An 18,061-nucleotide genomic window follows, 5' to 3' on the forward strand; every position below is an offset into this window, starting at 1 on the left:
GAGTGAATCCTCCCACTTCACACTCAGCATTCTGGGGTCGGGATAGGCTCTGGATTCGCCACGACTCTGCCAAGCATGAAGCACCTACTGAAAATGTATGCATGAATAAGTAAAGGCTGATAAGTTATTAGATCTCATAATCTACCCTTAAGAGTATACAAGTTTGTAAAATCTGATTTACTTTTTTTAAAGAGCCAGGGAAATGGAGTGACGGTTGTACAGTTATCATCCAATTCCGTATCTAACATCTGCATAGTATACATGAATGACTGAATGAAACCACTGAGTGTGGCGTAGTGGTTTTGGATTAGGTAAGGCCGCCTCAGGTGATTTCCGCACACATGCTTTAAGGGAGGAAAACGGTCAAAGTACAAAGCTAGCAGCCAGCCAGTGTGAAGATGAAGGAGCCGTTGAGCACCTGCACTGTGAGTGGTCTTGACTATTTTCAATTACACACGGGGAGGGGGAAACGATTTGACTTGTTTTGATCGCTGTTTGAAATCATACCCATTTGTACACTTTCTGTATCTGAAGTGCTTTTTGGTCTTTGTCAGTAGTTAATGTTATCACTAAATCACATGTTACAGTACAACCTGCTCTACCAGGATCTCAAGAGATTCTCAAAAAATGGAGAATATTTCTGCAAAGAACTTGTAACAGTATTTCAGCAAAGGTAATAGACTATTTTAGGTACTTTGACTCCCTTGGGTGATTTCTTTATTCCTTTATGTTGGCAATAAAAACCTGAACTTTTGATGCATTTGGTCATAAAGTGTAAAGCAAAGTGAAAATCATCTCTCCTTTCAGACAGTCTTGCTCTATAATTCAGTGCTTGTGGATTGAATTTTAATTATAGCTGCAGTTATTCTTTTACTCGCTGCCTGAGTTGATGTCCTTGGAGGAAAGTGTTTACTGTATATCTCAAGACCTATTAGTGTTTAGCTGGTTAAACTGGTGTAGGCCTATCCTGGAAGGGCAAATGAATGCAATTAAAAACTGAGTGATGGAGGGAAGTTATTGCTGGTGTTACATATCTATTTAATAACCTGGTTCAACATTTAAAAGACATGCAGAACAGAGACAGGGTATCAGAATCACCTTGCCATTGCTCTATATGCTTTCAGTGGTCACCCGCTAACTGTGTAGTTATGATAAATATTTGCTTTATGCTGCAAGTTAAGCACGGACGGATAAGTGTGCTTCTATAAATACAGATCCGAGCTGGAAATCAGCTACGCTAAAAGCCTGCAGAAACTTGCTGGGAAACTCATCAGTGTGTCCAAAACAATGACGAGCAAGTGAGTGTACTCTTACTGTTCACAAGCCTGCTTTATGATGCTCAAGGAAAGCTAATTCTTGAGAAATTTTTATTCGTTTTGAATTTAGAGTACGTCATGTTCTTAAAAAATATATATATCTTGCTTTCTGTAAAGCTCAACCTACAATGCATGGACCCTTGTATCAAATGAGATGTTCTCAATAGCAGATGCACACAGGTAAAATATTGTATCACAGTAGTAAATATCAGTAACTTGGGGTTTATATACATTTAATGCTAGTAAAATAAATGCTAGTTTATTTTCAGAACACTAGGGCAAGCTCTTCAACAAGATGCTGTTGTGGAAATTCGTCAGATGCTGGATGAACACACCAAGAAGAAGAGACCAGTGTGTGACGCATACACACACACACACACACACACACACATACATATTAAGTTTACCATTACAGAAAAATTGGATACATTTCATGTTTTTCATGTGATTATTTGAACAATATATAACAAGTCTTGCCAGACAAAACAAACCTTGCCCGGTAGCACTTATGATGAAGGAAGATATTGCAGGGGGGAAAAAAATAGGTGCCCTATGGGTACATGTGGCTACTGCTTATAAATAAAATTGTTTTCTGATACCATGTCCATACAGTAAATATATATAAATCAACAATTTAAAAATCACAGAAGTAAAATATACCAAGTGTCTGTACTTTATATTATTCTACTCTTACCTCTTACATTTTGCAAAATTGAAACCTCCGAACCGAGGCTGACATACACATGCTGTCGCCATGAATGAAACTCTTATTTCCTGGAAATGGCCTGGCGCTAGAGCTCAGTGGAACACACTTTCCCTCTGTAATGAGTATAAACATGTCTGAAAGCGATTTTCTTTAGTCTAGTCCATTTATTTCAAATGGTGAACCGAATTGTATACGCTCACCGGCCATTTTAATTGGAACACGTGTATGTGCATGTGCATGTGCAGTGTGCGATTGTTGCACTCTTACAGGTATAGTGGCTAGCGCCTCTATATGAGACAGTAGCTACAACAAAAACAATTTTGACCTTTTTGGTGACCTTGACCGGATGACCCTCAAAATGTTGGAGGTTCTATTTGAGAAAAATGCCCATCTATCCTGAAAGTTTCATGAAGATTGGTCCAGCCGTTTTCCTGTAATATCGTTAACAAAAAAACAAAGAAACCCGACCGAAAACAATACCTCGCCCCCTGGTGGACTCCGTACCAGGCAAGGTGATGTGAAAAATAAGACCACAGCCAAAAATAAAAATGAGGGGGGAAAATAATAATGCAACAAATTATATGTGGGGGAGAAACGGGGGGGGACCCACATTTATTTATTTTTTTTATTTAACCTTTCTTTAACCAGGAAATGGTCCCATTGAGTTACAATAACTCTTCTTCCAGGGAGTCCTGGCCAAGATAGGCGGCTAAAAAGTTACATTACAATAAAACACATAAGACAAGACAAACCACAGCTACACCACATCTAAACAGACAAAAACAAATCAATGCTAACAGCCTATGTATACACAGACAACTAAAAAAGCACACGGCAAACAAATAATGAAATTAAAAACAATTGCAATGCTCAGTTAATGTTGCTTTTAAAAGGTCTTTGAAAGAATTAATGGGTGGAAGAATTTCAAGATTTAGAGTAGCTTGAAGTTCATTCCAAAGCTTTGGTGCATATGAAGAAAAGGCAGTTTTACCAAGTTCTGATCTTGTTTGTGGAGCATGTAAAAGTATTTTTCCTGATGACCTTGTCCGGTAAACACTATTATGAAAAGAAAGCAAATTAAAAATGTACAGGGGTAGTTTACCCATTAGGGCTTTAGCAATAAAAGTCAGTGCATGGATTCTCCTTCGGAGAGAGAGAGAAGACCATTGTACAGTTTCATAAAGAGTGCAGTGGTGAGTCCTGGCTGATACACCAGTGATGAAACGCAGGGCTGAATGGTACAACACATCCAGTTTTTTAAGTAAAAACAAACTGGAGTGCATATACAATGTGTCCCCATAATCAAGCACTGACAAGAACGTGCTTTGAACTAACCTTCTCCTTGCATGATAAGGAAAGCACTTCCTCATTCTAAAGAAAAAATCCAACTTTGGTCTCAATTTCTTGCCGAGGCTCTCAATATGTACACCAAAAGACATCTTATCATCCAACCAGATCCCTAAATACTTGTATGATGATACTTTTTCTATTTCAGTGCCATCTAATGTTGACACACCAATATTAGCTGGAGAGCATGATTGTGTAAAAGACATTATTTTTGTTTTTTTAGAATTCAGTACCAACCTTAACTCAATAAGAAATGTTTGTACATGATTAAAAGCAGACTGCAGTTGTGCAAATGCATCATTCACTGATGAAGCTGTGGTGTACAAAATGGTGTCATCTGCATAAAGATGCACCTTTGCTTGCTTCAAGTTCTTACCTAAATCATTTATATAAATAGAAAATAAAATTGGGCCCAAAACAGACCCTTGTGGGACACCCATAAAGACTTCTAATGATGATGAGGTATAGTTATCAATAACAATACATTGTGTTCTACCACTGAGATAATTTGAAAACCACCTTAATACAGTACCACTAAAGCCTATGCTTTGTAATCGCTTCAGAAGGTGGTCATGGTTCACCGTATCAAACGCTTTAGAAAGGTCAATAAATAAAGGTCACATGCTTTACATGAAATGTTTACATGTGAAAATGTGTGGAATTCACGTGGGAAGCTCTATTTCTCAAATTTCTTACGTTATTTAAAGATGTTACCAGGTGATCGATCAGTACCGGTACATTGTGTCAGAAACAAGTGCTATCTGTAAAAATGTTCGTTTGGCCTTTATTTGACTACAGCTGGAAAATGCCATTGAAAAATCAAGGAAACTTGTCGTGACCAACTGGAATGAACAACTAAAGGTAAGACAGTGTATAAAGATTACTTCTTTTTTTTTTTAATACCTGAACAGGGCTTTTTCGTATCTAAAAAGAGCTGATCTGAGACCTAAAATTGGGTACAACACTTTGTGCTGCAGTGCTTGAAATAAACTTTTTGACACTCTGCAGTACGAGGAACGTGATAATTTTTCAATAAAGCTGAGGTTGTTTTGGCATCAGTTAATGTGTGATATACTGTAACAGACGACACTTGGGAAGAAAAGCTGTTACTGGATACAGAACAATCAGCTTCACAGCATTTCGTTTTCACAGTTTCATAAAACATTTGATTAATGAGTACGACTGAACAAACTTCATCCAGTTTTATAAGAGTTGTATGTTTTGTTTTGTTTTTTTGACGAGCAGATGCGAATTTGCTTTCATCAGCAGAACGTATGCTTCTTCCCACAGGCAAAGAAAAAGTTGACTGGTTTAACCAGAGAGCACGAGGGACTCTTTAGCTTTGTGGAAAAGAACAAACACATCTGCACAGAGAAAGAGAAACAGAAGGTACTTTTCTGTCATGGTGACAGTGCTGGAATTCTTACACTACCATTTCAAACACTATATAAATATACCGATCAGCCATAAAATTAAAAACACTGACAGGTAAAGTAAATAACATTGATTATCTCATTACAATGGCACCTGTCAAGGGGTGGGATATATTAGGCAGCAAGAGAACAGTCAGTTCTTGAAGTTGATGTGTTGGAACCAGGAAAAATGGGCAAGTGTAAGGATCTGAGCGACTTTCACAAGGGCCAAATTGTGGTGGCTAGATACCGTAACTGGGTCTGAGCATCTCCAAAATGACACATCTTGTGGGGTGTTCCCGGTATGCAGTGGTTAGTACCTAACAAAAGTGGTCCAAGGAAGGACAACCAATGAACTGGTGACAGGGTCATGGGTGTCAAAGGCTCACTGATTCGCATGGGGCATGAAGGCTAGCCCATATGGTCCAATCCCACAGAAGAGCTACTGTAGTACAAACCGCTGAAAAAGTTGATGCTGATACCTTTCTGTTTTAGCCAGCATTAACTTTTTTTTGACAGTTTGCTGAAAAAACTCTGCTTCATATCATGGAACATCACACCACCTTGTCCTTGATTATTTTCCTATAACAGCATCCCTCTTCATGTTTTAATTCTCACTTAAGGAATTATCATTTCTACATGAATCACTAGCTAACAGAGAATGTAATTCAACCATCCTAAGAAGGTTGGGTTGTATTTTCTATTTAACACACACACACATCTGTAAAAATGTGATAATTAAGTTATTCCATGAAATCGAGTCGTACATGAGCTGATAGCCGACAAAACGCGTAGTGCCAAGTTGGCTATAAGCCATGTATGACCAGATTGAGTGGAATAACTGTTTTATTCTATCCACATTCACTGGATTTTGAGAAACAGAGCATTTTTATTTTTTGCAAATTCAATAAATAGTCTTTATACAAAACGTCCGACAAAATAATTTCTGCTTAGAATGTAAACAAACCAGTGAAACGACAATAGCAGTTTGTGAAAAATGCTATAATAATAATTTTTGGAAAAAAAAAATGTTCTGACCATCAAATAATTTTATTCCATATTTTGTTTCTTTTTTTGTATTTTTGGGGTTTTGTTTTCGAGTAGAATTTTTATTTCATCCTCGGTTGGTTCAGTAACATGCTCAGCCATTTTGTTTTTCTCTACTCATGGTATATGAGCTGACATCATGGTAGTAGAGTAGCCAATCAGAGCGCGCGATTGCTCATATCCAGTGAATGTGGATAGAATAATCATGGTTTCACAATGTTTGTAGAGCCCTGCTCCAAAACAAACACAAATTGCACTGATGTTTCTATAGGTTTTTAAGATTGTTGGACCATTTTAACACTTTTTTTTTCCATAATATGAATTTTTCATGTTTATAAATATTAGGAAAAATGGGTAGAATTTGACAGATGAACGTTTCAGAAACCGATTAACTGGATCATTACTGCATATTTGTTCTTAATTAAACTGAGAGTGCATTACATTCATTTGCTTGTGTTCAGATGCTTAACAGATTGAGCAAATCAGCAGAGCTTCAAGTCAAAGTTGATGAGGACTACTTTAATATGAACATGGACAGCTATCTGATTAGACTGAAGTGGGAGAACACGCTTAAAAGCTGCTATCAGGTCATCACTTATTCATATGTATATTGAGAGAACTATTTAATGGCTGCTGCAGATTTAACTGAGCAAACCATTTATTTCAGATTGTTCAAGAAATTGAGAAGCAAAGGATCGAGACTCTGAGCAACGCTGTGAATAAATACAGTCTCCACATGTCCAGCTACAATCAAACCCTTCTTCATGTGAGTCAGTGTCATGTTATAAGACAGACTTTGTTTCTGATTAATAATATTACACAAGTGTAATATCTCACCATTTCTAAAAGGAGGACTGCTAAGGTAATCATAAAGATGTTTACTGTATGTGCTCCTCCCAGAACTCCTATTTACAATATGCTCATAGTGAACACTCTTTAAACACTTTTAGTACTGTATTTGGTTAACTTTTTAGTACAGTATATAGTTGTAGAAGTGGAATGATTTCATAATCTCACTTTCCGGTGTCATGCAGAAGAGATGAGTTCCCGTATGATTCTGCTTCCTCTCAAGGTTTCTTCCTTGTCACAGACACCTCTGGTTTGCTCATTAATAATCCACAGGGTTCCGACTCTACGTCGAATGTCAGATGCCCTGACTAAAAAACTGAATGTCTATGACCTACAGTATAATAAACAGGGAAAACAGTCTGTCGTAGCGCTAAGCAGACAAAATCCAGCCACAGTATTTTAAACCCATCAATTTGCAAGCTTTATTTAGTAGTTAGCAGACGTTTTCAGTGCAAAACTAAAGTTTTCACTGCTTACACATAGTCAAATAAGCTGATAAAGAAAAATACTGCATGGAAAATATTACGTTTTGATAAATAGCACCTAAAATTTAAAAATGCTACAAACAAAAAACGGCCCCCAAAATAATCGAATCCCCTGATTTTGCGTGTCTGGAATAGACTTTTTAAAATTCCATGATATTCCAGAAATTCCATGATCAGTGGGAAGGGAAAGCCATGGCCCAATGGTTAGAGAAGCAGCTTTGGGACCAAAAGGTCACCAGTTCAATTCCCTGGACCAGCAGGAATGGCTGAAGTGCCCTTGAGCAAGACACTCAACCCCCATCTGCTCCCTGGGCTGCTCTGGGTTTGTTGTACATTCCTCTGGATAAGAGCGTCTGCTAAATGGCATTAATGTAATGTAACCCTGGATCTAAACCTACATCCTGTTTCCAACAGCTGCTATTGTTAAAAATGCTGTACAAATACATTTAACGTCATTAAAGTTAAACATAACGTTTTAATAAAATGCACTTATTTGTGTACCTGATTTGCACAGCAGAACTTATAGAAACAGTAAAAAGCAAAGGGGGGGTCCCATATACGATTCGTACATTGGGGGAGTGCCTGTTACAGATCGCACTTGTCCTGGGCCATCGGCATAGTGAGGTAGGGTGGCCAGTTCCTTTCCTCGCCGCCTTTAACTTCCCCAGTGTTTCCACCAGGTCCCCATTCACTGCTGGGTGGACAGGGAGCGAGCCCCAGATCCCCGTCGAGCCGAGGCTCGAACCAGGGACCGTTCGCTTAGCGGTCAAGCGCTCTAACCACTTGGCCACCTGCGCTCCATAGAAACAGTACACAGATCATAAAGCTAATATCGGGATGTTAATTAACTAAAAAAGGATTGCTTTATGTTTCTTGTATACAAAGTGTCTGAATGGGGGGGACTCAATGCATTGTGGTGATTTCTAGAGTCAGGAGCAGATTGAGGCAGCCGCCAGAAGAGTGGATGTGGAGAAAGACGTTGAAGCTCTGGTGGAAAACACCTGTGTTACAGCAGATGATGATATGGCTGAATTCCTCATCGTTGATTACTTTGTGAGAAATTTCACTCCAAATATGTACATTGTTCATGTTCAGAATTCTGTAAGAAATACACTGCCTGGCCAAAAAAAGTCACCATTTGGATATAAATAAGCAAATGCATAAAAGCCTTTGATTGGATAATTACTGCAGTGATTAATGTGTTTCAGGTGGCAACAATTCTTTTAACCCTCAATGATGCAGTGAGTAGCTTCTCATTTCTTAAACAAACGTATTGGAATACGTATCCCGTGCTCATGGAAAAGATGTTACTGTGTTTCATAAGGGTCAAATTATTGGCCTAAATCAGGCAAAGAAAACAACTAAGGAGTTTACTGAAATGACTGGAATTGGGTTAAGAACTGTCCACTGCATTATTAAAACCTGGAAGGATAGTGGTGAACCATCAATTTCATGGAAAAAAAATATGTTCGGAAAAAGATCCTGACTGACTATGATCAGAGATCATTTAAATCAGGGGTTTTCAAAGTGTGGGAGAGTCAGCCCCCCCTCAGAGAGCAAATAAGCAACAGCGCCCCCCCGCCCTTACAATTTTTGTTGTTGCTATACTTAATGTTACATTCATATTTTAAAAAATGGTTGTTGTACACATTTTTATTTTTTTCTTTTACACATTTTAAACATCTGTGCTTTTTGAAAACATCTTTTTTTTTACACATTTTAAACATCTGTGCTTTTTAAAACCTCTTTTTTCTTTTACACATTTTAAGCATCTCTGCTTTTTTTTTTTTTAAAACATCTTGTTTTACACATTTTAAACATCTCATAGCATCGTTAGCTAGCACCTCTTGGCAGACAACACACTGTTGCAGTGGAGCATCTTCAGATCCAGTCCATGAAAATCCAAACTTTAAATAATCGTGGTCATACTTCCTTCTTTTTTTGCTTGGCCCAGACTCTGTCTCCTCACTCACTGTAGCTTTAGGTACTAAAAATCGATCCATTTTGTCTCTGGCAAAGGCTAGCTGAAGTTCGCTAAATGTCCGCAATAGTAACTTATTCTGGTTTATTTTTCCTCACGTTGCGCCCCTCCTGAATAACTCTGGTGCCCCCTAGGGGAGGCGTGCCCCACACTTTGAAAAGCCCCGATTTAAATGCTTGGTGAAGTCTCATCTCATCTCATTATCTCTAGCCACTTTATCCTGTTCTACAGGGTCGCAGGCAAGCTGGAGCCTATCCCAGCTGACTACGGGTGAAAGGCGGGGTACACCCTGGACAAGTCGCCAGGTCATCACAGGGCTGACATATAGACACAGACAACCATTCACACTCACATTCACACCTACGGTCAATTTAGAGTCACCAGTTAACCTAACCTGCATGTCTTTGGACTGTGGGGGAAACCGGAGCACCCGGAGGAAACCCACACGGACACGGGGAGAACATGCAAACTCCACACAGAAAGGCCCTCGCCGGCCACGGGGCTCGAACCTAGACCTTCTTGCTGTGAGGCGATAGCGCTAACCACTACACCACCGTGCCGCCCTGCTTGGTGAAGTCAAATCATTAAAAAAAAAATTGTCAGTAGAACTCATGGTTATGTTTAATAGTGAAATGAAGAGCATTTCCATGCTCACAATGTGATGAGAACTCACAGGATTGATGCTAAACAGCTGTGTGGTGTGGCCATAAGAAAATCACTTGTTAGTGAGACTAATCAGCAGAAAAGGCTTCAGTTTGCTAGGGAGCATAAAGATTGGACTCTGGAGTAATGGAAAAAGGTCATGTGGTCTGATGAGTCCAGATTTACCCTATTCCAGAGTGATGGGTGTGTCAGGGTAAGAAGGGAAGCACATGAAGCGATGCATCCATCCACTGCAAAAAATTTTAAACTGAATTTGAGGAGAAAATTATTGAATATTAGTGAAATTATCTTGCTGCATGGGGGTGGCACGGTGGTGTAGTGGTTAGCACTGTTACCTCACAGCAAAAAGGTCCTGGGTTCAAGCCCAGCAGTCGGCGAGGGCCTTTCTGTGTGGAGTTTGCATGCTTTTCCCGTGTCCGTGTGGGTTTCCTCCGGGTGCTCCGGTTTCCCCCACAGTCCAAAGACATGCAGGCTAGGCTAATTGGTGGCTCTAAATTGACCGTAGGTGTGAATGTGAGTGTGAATGGTTGTCTGTGTCTATGTGTCAGCCCTGCGATAACCTGGCGACTTGTCCAGGGTGTACCCCGTCTCTCACCCATAGTCAGCTGGGATAGGCTCCAGCTTGCCCGCGACAGGATAAGCGGCTACAGATAATGGATGGATGGATGGATCTTGCTGCATGGACAGCTATTTTTACTTGATAAGATGTCTTAGAATAAGTTGGTTGCAATCTAGAACTAGGTTTAATAACCTCAGAATTGGTGTCTTGTATTCTTCTAATAGGAAATGCGAGATCGTTTCAACTATTTTCAGGATATTTTCACTTGCTAAGGTACTGTATAATTTTTTGCAGTCTAGTAGTCACTGTACAAGCCTCTGGAGGCAGTGTGATGATTGGTCAGGTTGAGGCTTAGCAGTGTTCTGGGGCAATAAAATGAAGTCAGCTGATAATCTGAATGAGCAAGTTATCACATCAGTGGATTTTTTTTTTCTTCCCTGATGGCACAGGTATAAAATTAGGGCTCAGAGACTGTGAAAGAGTGGTTCAGGAAGCATGAGGAATAATTTTCAAACGTGAATTGGCCACCACAGAGTCCTGACCTTAAAGGAACAGTCCACCGTACTTCCATAATGAAATATGCTCTTATCTGAATTGAGACGAGCTGCTCCGTACCTCTCCGAGCTTTGCGCGACCTCCCAGTCAGTCAGACGCGCTGTCACTCCTGTTAGCAATGTAGCTAGGCTCAGTATGGCCAATGGTATTTTTTGAGGCTGTAGTTAGATGCGACCAAACTCTTCCGCGTTTTTCCTGTTTACATAGGTTTATATGACCAGTGATATGAAACAAGTTCAGTTACACAAATTGAAACGTAGCGATTTTCTATGCTATGGAAAGTCCGCACTATAATGACAGGCGTACTAACACCTTCTGCGCGCTTCGACAGCGCATTGATACGGAGCTCAGATATCAATGCGCTGCCGAAGCGCGCAGAAGGTGTTAGTACGCCTGTCATTATAGTGCGGACTTTCTATAGCATAGAAAATCGCTACGTTTCAATTTGTGTAACTGAACTTGTTTCATGTCACTGGTCATATAAACCTATGTAAACAGGAAAAACGCGGAAGAGTTTGGTCGCATCTAACTACAGCCCCAAAAAATACCATTGGCCATACTGAGCCTAGCTACATTGCTAACAGGAGTGACAGCGCGTCTGACTGACTGGGAGGTCGCGCAAACCTCGGAGAGGTACGGAGCAGCTCGTCTCAATTCAGATAAGAGCATATTTCATTATGGAAGTACGGTGGACTGTTCCTTTAACCCCGTTGAGAATCTTTGGGATGTGCTGGAGAAGACTTTACACAGTGGTTTAACTCTCTCATTCTCAACACAAGATTGCGGTGAAAAACTAATACAACTCTTGACCGAAATATATGTTTTGACATTGCATAAGTTTATCGAAATAACTCCACATTGCATGCATGCTGTAATCAAAACTAAAGGCAGGTGGTCCAATCAAATAATAGAGTGCTTTGAGATCAGCGCGAACCCGGCGGTGGCCATATTGGAAGTCAAACGTCGCTGTGTCAGTGCATTGTTGTTGCTCAGCGAAGCAAAATGCCAAATACTTGTGTCATTGTTGGCTGTAGTAGCCGGGGGGAAAAGGGTGGCAAAAGCTTCCACAGACTCCCTAAAGTAGTGACAAACCCGGGAATTGCAGCACAGGAGAAAAGCGAGCGGAGGAGACGACAGTGGCTGGCTGCCATTAACCGATCAAATTTAGGACAACTTGACTGTATCCGGATTTGTTCTGATCACTTTGTGACCGGTAGGTTAAATTGTCTTGAATTTCATAGTTACTAAAATAAATGTGATACAAACTATTATCTTTTCTATGTACTTTCAGCAATGATTAATGGATATATTTGTCACATTAGGTAGCTTATGTCTACTGCAGTGCATTGTTGCATCAAATGGCATTTAAGATCTAGGCCTAGTAATGTTTATGTACACATGCTGTTAGTACAAGTTACATACTAGCTGGGTGCGATTTGCCGGGGGGATCATCCCCCCCTCTGGTTTTTATCTCTGCTGAAAAAAAATCCTCGGGACAACCCCGTCAATAAAACAAACAAACCAAAAAAAAAAGTTGACATGACAGGCATGTTGTGACACAGTTTTCTATGGTCTACATTGCACTCACTTTCAAAATGACCCGAAGTGGCAGCTTTGATGTTCACGAACGTCTAGGGTTGCCAACCGTCCCGTATTGGGCGGGACATCCCGTTTTTTGGGTAATTTTAATTTGTCCCGTCAGGGACAGATCCTGCCCCTCACTCCAATGCTGTGGTGTAAATCGCGTAATTGCCGTGAGAAGCGCTATTACCGCGAGTCGCGGTCATCTGCGATTTAAAACCATTCTTAGGGTTTTCAAATGGACAATTAAGCAAATATCAGGGTTTTACAGCTACAGCAAATCATTTTTCAGTTTTTATGACATTACCTTCATAAATATGACCTGATGAATTATTTGGCCAAAGTTTAAAAGAGAAAAATGAGACAATAATATTAGAATTGTTTGTTATTTTGCATTAAGTTACTTAAAAATATCCATTAATTGGTCTATTAATTTTTAAAAGCTCTATTTTAGAAATGAATTTGTAGTGGCCTACATTTGAAACACTCACCTAAAGACAATTCGGTACTGTAACTATTTTGGGGCGCTGGGGTGCGTGTACAGGGCCTGTACCGGTACTTGTCCACACCCGGAACAAAGTGTCCCTCATTTGGATATGAGAAAGTTGGCAACCCTACGAACATCCCCAGCAAATAGATACATTGTAGATAATAATCAGAGTGTGAACGTGGATTTAGCACCATGAATCACATCCTTACTGATGAGCGCAGCAGAATGAATGTATCCACACTGACAGCCTTCTTTTCCTCGCTGTCAATGGGCCAGACATGCGTTCTTTCCCTGCTGAGAAATTCGCAGAAATGTGGATTAAAGAAGGGCGAAACGCGGCGGATAGCGCACCGACGGGAAAGCAGAAAAGGCCACATGAACTGCGCCATCAGAGCAAACTGTTCATTTAGTATTCATGTATTTTAGTGATTTTCGAGTCACTGTCCATTTAATCCGGAGGGAGAGAAACATCACAGCAACGCGACAAGCAATACGAACTTAGATAGGAAGATGAATTTACTATCTCTGGTTTAGTGTTCGTTTTCATTTAGTGTTATTCATTTGATATCATCGGATGTTATTGAGCTGTTAGCCTATTGTTACCTTAATTTTTGACCTTTCATGATTAAAAAAAAAAAACATCCCCCCTTCTGGTTTTTTGACAAATCGCACCCTGCATACTAGGCCTACATTTTATTCACTGACTAAAATAATTGATAATTATGCGGCAACAAGCTGGGGTCAGCTTTCCATTCCTTCTCACTAACAGTGTATGGATCTACATTCCCAATGAAACGTACCTTCTCAGCATAACGCTCCCGTGCCTGCTTATCCAAACTTTCACAGTAGCGCTCCATCACTTCAGATGTCTAAATTCTTAAAAAATCAAAGCTTCTAAGCCCTCTAACGCGGAAACGAATCAGTGAATGTTTACTCTATGATGTGTACTCTATGCGCGCTCTGGAGCGAGTGACTTCCAAGATGGTCGCGCCGACCGCATGGTTACTATTTTTAGCATCATCTCGGAGCACTCTATAGTGTGCGACTTTACTTTTTTTTTTTTTTTGGCAGGGCAGTGTAATCACATGTTGGAATACCAGGGCTCTAACGATGAAGCATAGTTGGATGTAAACCCTGAAATGAATATTATTCCTGTATGTGAAATAATAATTATGGTGTTTTATTCAATAATACTGTACCTTGCAGACTGTGTGTACTATGTGCATTGCAGGAGGAAGATGGAAAGACGGTAATGGAAAAAGAAAGACGAAGAGATGCACTGAAGATGAAACTCCAGCGACTCCAGGAATGCATTCTTAAAACCAGGAAAGAGAAAGAAGGTGCTTTTTGACCAATTTTTATAGACTCAAACTTTAGATGTAGCTTGGAAATAAAGATTAAACAAACTTGAAACAGAAATCTGTCTGCTAGCATACGTTTTACATGCTTTCCAGCTCAAATATTAGCTTTAAGTAATGCTTCACTTAGTGGCCATCTGTCTAAAACCTGTTTTAAAAATGTATTTCACCATTAAATTTCAGGGCTGGAGAAAATGGTGGGACTAGACACTGAAAATATCTCACACACGAGTAAAAAAAACCTGGAGGAAAAAGAGCAGCTGCTTGAAGAGGTATTATAGGAGGAATACTCTGCATGTTACATTCACGTTAAACAGTATCACAGCAGTTGGCTTTGGGTTTGTGATTGATTGTTTGTAGTCCATTTTAAAACTGGATCTTTTGGAGGCCACGTACTGCAAACTGAACCAATCGATGATGGACTTGGAAGGGAAACCGAAACCTTTACATCGTTTCAACGACAGCATCACCAAATTCAAAGAAAAGGTACAGAGGAGTGTGTACACAAATCAATGTCCAGTACTTTGTCTCATCTGTAAACGTTAGTATTTAATATGTATTTAAGACCATCTTACATTCATTCTATTCAATCAGGAAGTTCAGCACAGCATAGCTAAACTGCCTCGCCCAGTTCAGATCAAAAAGACGTCATTCAGATCACGTCAGTCTTTGAGGACTTCAGTCATTTTTAAGGGTCCAGCGAAAAATGGTGTAGACCATCAGGACTCTGTTCCCTCGAAAGAAGCCAGCAGGGGACCAGCAAAACACGCACACAAGCACAAGTCGGAGATCAATAGAGCATCATCAAGGCCTCAGGAGAAAACCAGGGAATGTAAGGATGCCCTTAAATGATCTCCTACTTTCGAGATAGTTTTTGTGGTTTAAATTGTGTTTTTATTAATATTTGGATCCCATTTGGCTTTAGGAAGATCTCATCTCATTATCTCTAGCCGCTTTATCCTGTTCTACAGGGTCACAGGCAAGCTGGAGCCTATCCCAGCTGACTACGGGCGAAAGGCGGGTACACCCTGGACAAGTCGCCAGGTCATCACAGGGCTGACACATAGACACAGACAACCATTCACACTCACATTCACACCTACGGTCAATTTAGAGCCACCAGTTAACCTAACCTGCATGTCTTTGGACTGAAACCGGAGCACCCGGAGGAAACCCACACGGACACGGGGAGAACATGCAAACTCTGCACAGAAAGGCCCTCGCCGGCCATGGGGCTCGAACCCGGACCTTCTTGCTGTGAGGCGACAGTGCTAACCACTACCCCACCGTGCCGCCCGCTTTAGGAAGATCTCAGTATTTATTCTAATTTTATGTCCTTGTAGTATTTTTCAGTAACTGTTGGACCAAATTTTACACTCAGATCCAAGATGTAATTCAGCATAGTTGCATGTTGATTTACATTTTCTCATCTCATCTCATTATCTGTAGCCGCTTTATCCTGTTCGACAGGGTCGCAGGCAAGCTGGAGCCTATCCCAGCTGACTACGGGCGAAAGGCGGGGTACACCCTGGACAAGTCGCCAGGTCATCACAGGGCTGACACATAGACACAGACAACCATTCACACTCACATTCACACCTACGGTTAATTCAGAGTCACCAGTTAACCTAACCTGCATGTCTTTGGACTGTGGGGGAAACCGGAGCACCTGGAGGAAACCCACACGGACACGGGGAGAACATGCAAACTCTGCACAGAAAGGCCCTCACCGGCCACTGGGCTCAAACCCGGACCTTCTTGCTGTGAGGCGACAGCGCTAACCACTACACCACCGTGCCGCCCGCTTTAGGAAGATCTCAGTATTTATTCTAATTTTGTCCTTGTAGTATTTTTCAGTAACTGTTGGACCAAATTTTACACTCGGATCCAAGATGTAATTCAGCATAGTTGCATGTTGATTTACATTTTGATAGTCTTAATAAGTAGAATCTTTATTTCCTTTCACTGTTCTAAAAGTATTTCCTTTATGCGCTTACATCTCTGCATTTTGCTGCACATCATCAGTAAAGGATATAAACCGGTAATATATCAAATATGTCAAAGATCAAGTTAATGTGGAATGCTTACATGGTGATTCCCTCCTCCAGGTGCTGAGCTCTGCAGTGTAGGCAAATGTAAAGCTTTATATGACTTCTCGTCCGAGAAAAAGGATGAGTTAAACATGAAAGAAGGTAACTGCTACTAAAGACACCTGCTTCATGACAGTCTCTGTGTATATGCACATCCTGTACTAAAATAACTTTTCTTAATGTTCTGTAAGGAGATCTTCTCAACATCCTTCAAAAGGACAACAGTGGATGGTGGTACGGAGAACTGAACGGGAAAAGAGGTCACTTTCCGTATAATTACGTTGAAGAGCTGCCTGTTTTGAAAATGGCAAAGTCTTCTGATGCTTAAATCACAAATAGTGTGTTTCATTATTTACCAGAGAACTTGATGGTAGTGTAGGATACTGTAATGAGTAGTGTTTTAGGTTGGAGCATCAAGTTCCTTTAGATTATTTATTACTTTTTAAAAGTATAGTATGACACATTTGTTGACTATTGAGACTTTTGATTAACTGGCACCAGCACAATGTGTACAAACACACACCTGCAGATACAGATCAAGAGTTTCAGTTAATGTTCACATCAAACATCAGAATGTGGAAAATAAGATCTCAGTGACTGTGGCATGATTGCTGGTGCCAGGCTGGTATTTTTGTATTTCAGAAATTTCAGTTGAATGGTGTGGAAAAATGTCAGCAGTGAGCAGCAGTGGAAACAGCTTGTTGTTGAAAGGAGAATGAGTAGACTAGTTCCAGCTGACAGGACGTCTGCGGCAAATCAAATCCTCCAACTAGCTTGTCTGGCACTAGCAACCTTCCATAATCACTGAAAACAGATGTTCCCCATTCTGATGTTTGATGTGAACATTAACTGAAGCTCTTGACTTGTGTTTGTGTGATTTTATACATTGTGCTGTTTCCACATGATTGGCTGATTGGATAATTACATGAATGTGCAGGTGTGTGTGTGAAGGGGCAGTCTGGGAAAACATGTTGCGGATGTAGTTGTGGCTGAATTTTAAGAAACTGCCAAAAATAGTTTGACCGAAATTTTGTTTTTGATGTTGACATCTCTGCTTGAAGAAAACAAATATTACCAAAATATAATTTCAGTACTACACTCATTACACTGGCTACTGACAATAATAAACATAATACGTACATTCATACACTATCAGAAGAAAAGGTCTGTATAAGTACTATAAGTGCTATAAAATTGGACCTTAAAACCTGATTATGTATATTAAATGCATTTTAGATTTACTATATAACAATGTACATTAACTACAGTAGTGCTTGAAAGTTTATTTATCACATATATTTATCACATTTACCACTCGTAGGCAAAAATATTTTTGGCCGCTAGGCAGGTGGGTCTAGTTTGCTGGGCTAAATGGCATCATTATTTGCAAATTGTAAATATAAAATTATTCAGTTAACTGTTCCGATACAACTTCAGGAGAAAGGATCCTCCACAGTGTTTCCTACCTTTAGGAAACCTGGTGGGTTTCCTCACATGAACTGCTCGCTTCAGGTCCTTCCACAACATTTCGATTGGATTAAGGTCAGGAGTCCACAACATTTCGATCGGATAGGAAACCCACCAACATCCCAGAGTTGAAGCTGTTCTGTACGGAGGAATGG

At 40.2% G+C, this 18,061-nt stretch overlaps 1 protein-coding gene across 1 annotated transcript; it reads left to right on the forward strand.

The window, feature by feature from the left end:
• The first annotated feature begins 398 nt into the window (after positions 1 to 398).
• On the forward strand, positions 399 to 16,767 carry nostrin (nitric oxide synthase trafficking). The gene is made up of 16 exons (XM_060928816.1): positions 399 to 425; positions 588 to 673; positions 1,215 to 1,298; positions 1,434 to 1,496; positions 1,586 to 1,667; positions 4,168 to 4,230; positions 4,660 to 4,758; positions 6,290 to 6,415; positions 6,496 to 6,594; positions 8,090 to 8,215; positions 14,223 to 14,331; positions 14,533 to 14,621; positions 14,710 to 14,835; positions 14,944 to 15,181; positions 16,458 to 16,541; positions 16,631 to 16,767. The coding sequence occupies exons 1-16, from the start codon at positions 399 to 401 to the stop codon at positions 16,765 to 16,767; spliced, it is 1,638 nt and encodes a 545-aa protein (XP_060784799.1).
• The last annotated feature ends 1,294 nt before the right edge of the window (positions 16,768 to 18,061 follow it).

The sequence above is a fragment of the Neoarius graeffei genome, chromosome 9 (genome assembly GCF_027579695.1).
Source record: "Neoarius graeffei isolate fNeoGra1 chromosome 9, fNeoGra1.pri, whole genome shotgun sequence".
Taxonomy (NCBI): Eukaryota; Metazoa; Chordata; class Actinopteri; order Siluriformes; family Ariidae; genus Neoarius; species Neoarius graeffei.

Coding starts and splice junctions, on each gene's coding strand:
- nostrin (XM_060928816.1), top strand. CDS start 399: ATGAAGGAGCCGTTGAGCACCTGCACT. Junction 1,668..4,167: donor ACACCAAGAAGAAGAGACCA/GTGTGTGACGCA, acceptor ATTTGACTACAG/CTGGAAAATGCCATTGAAAA. Junction 14,332..14,532: donor AACCAGGAAAGAGAAAGAAG/GTGCTTTTTGAC, acceptor ATTAAATTTCAG/GGCTGGAGAAAATGGTGGGA.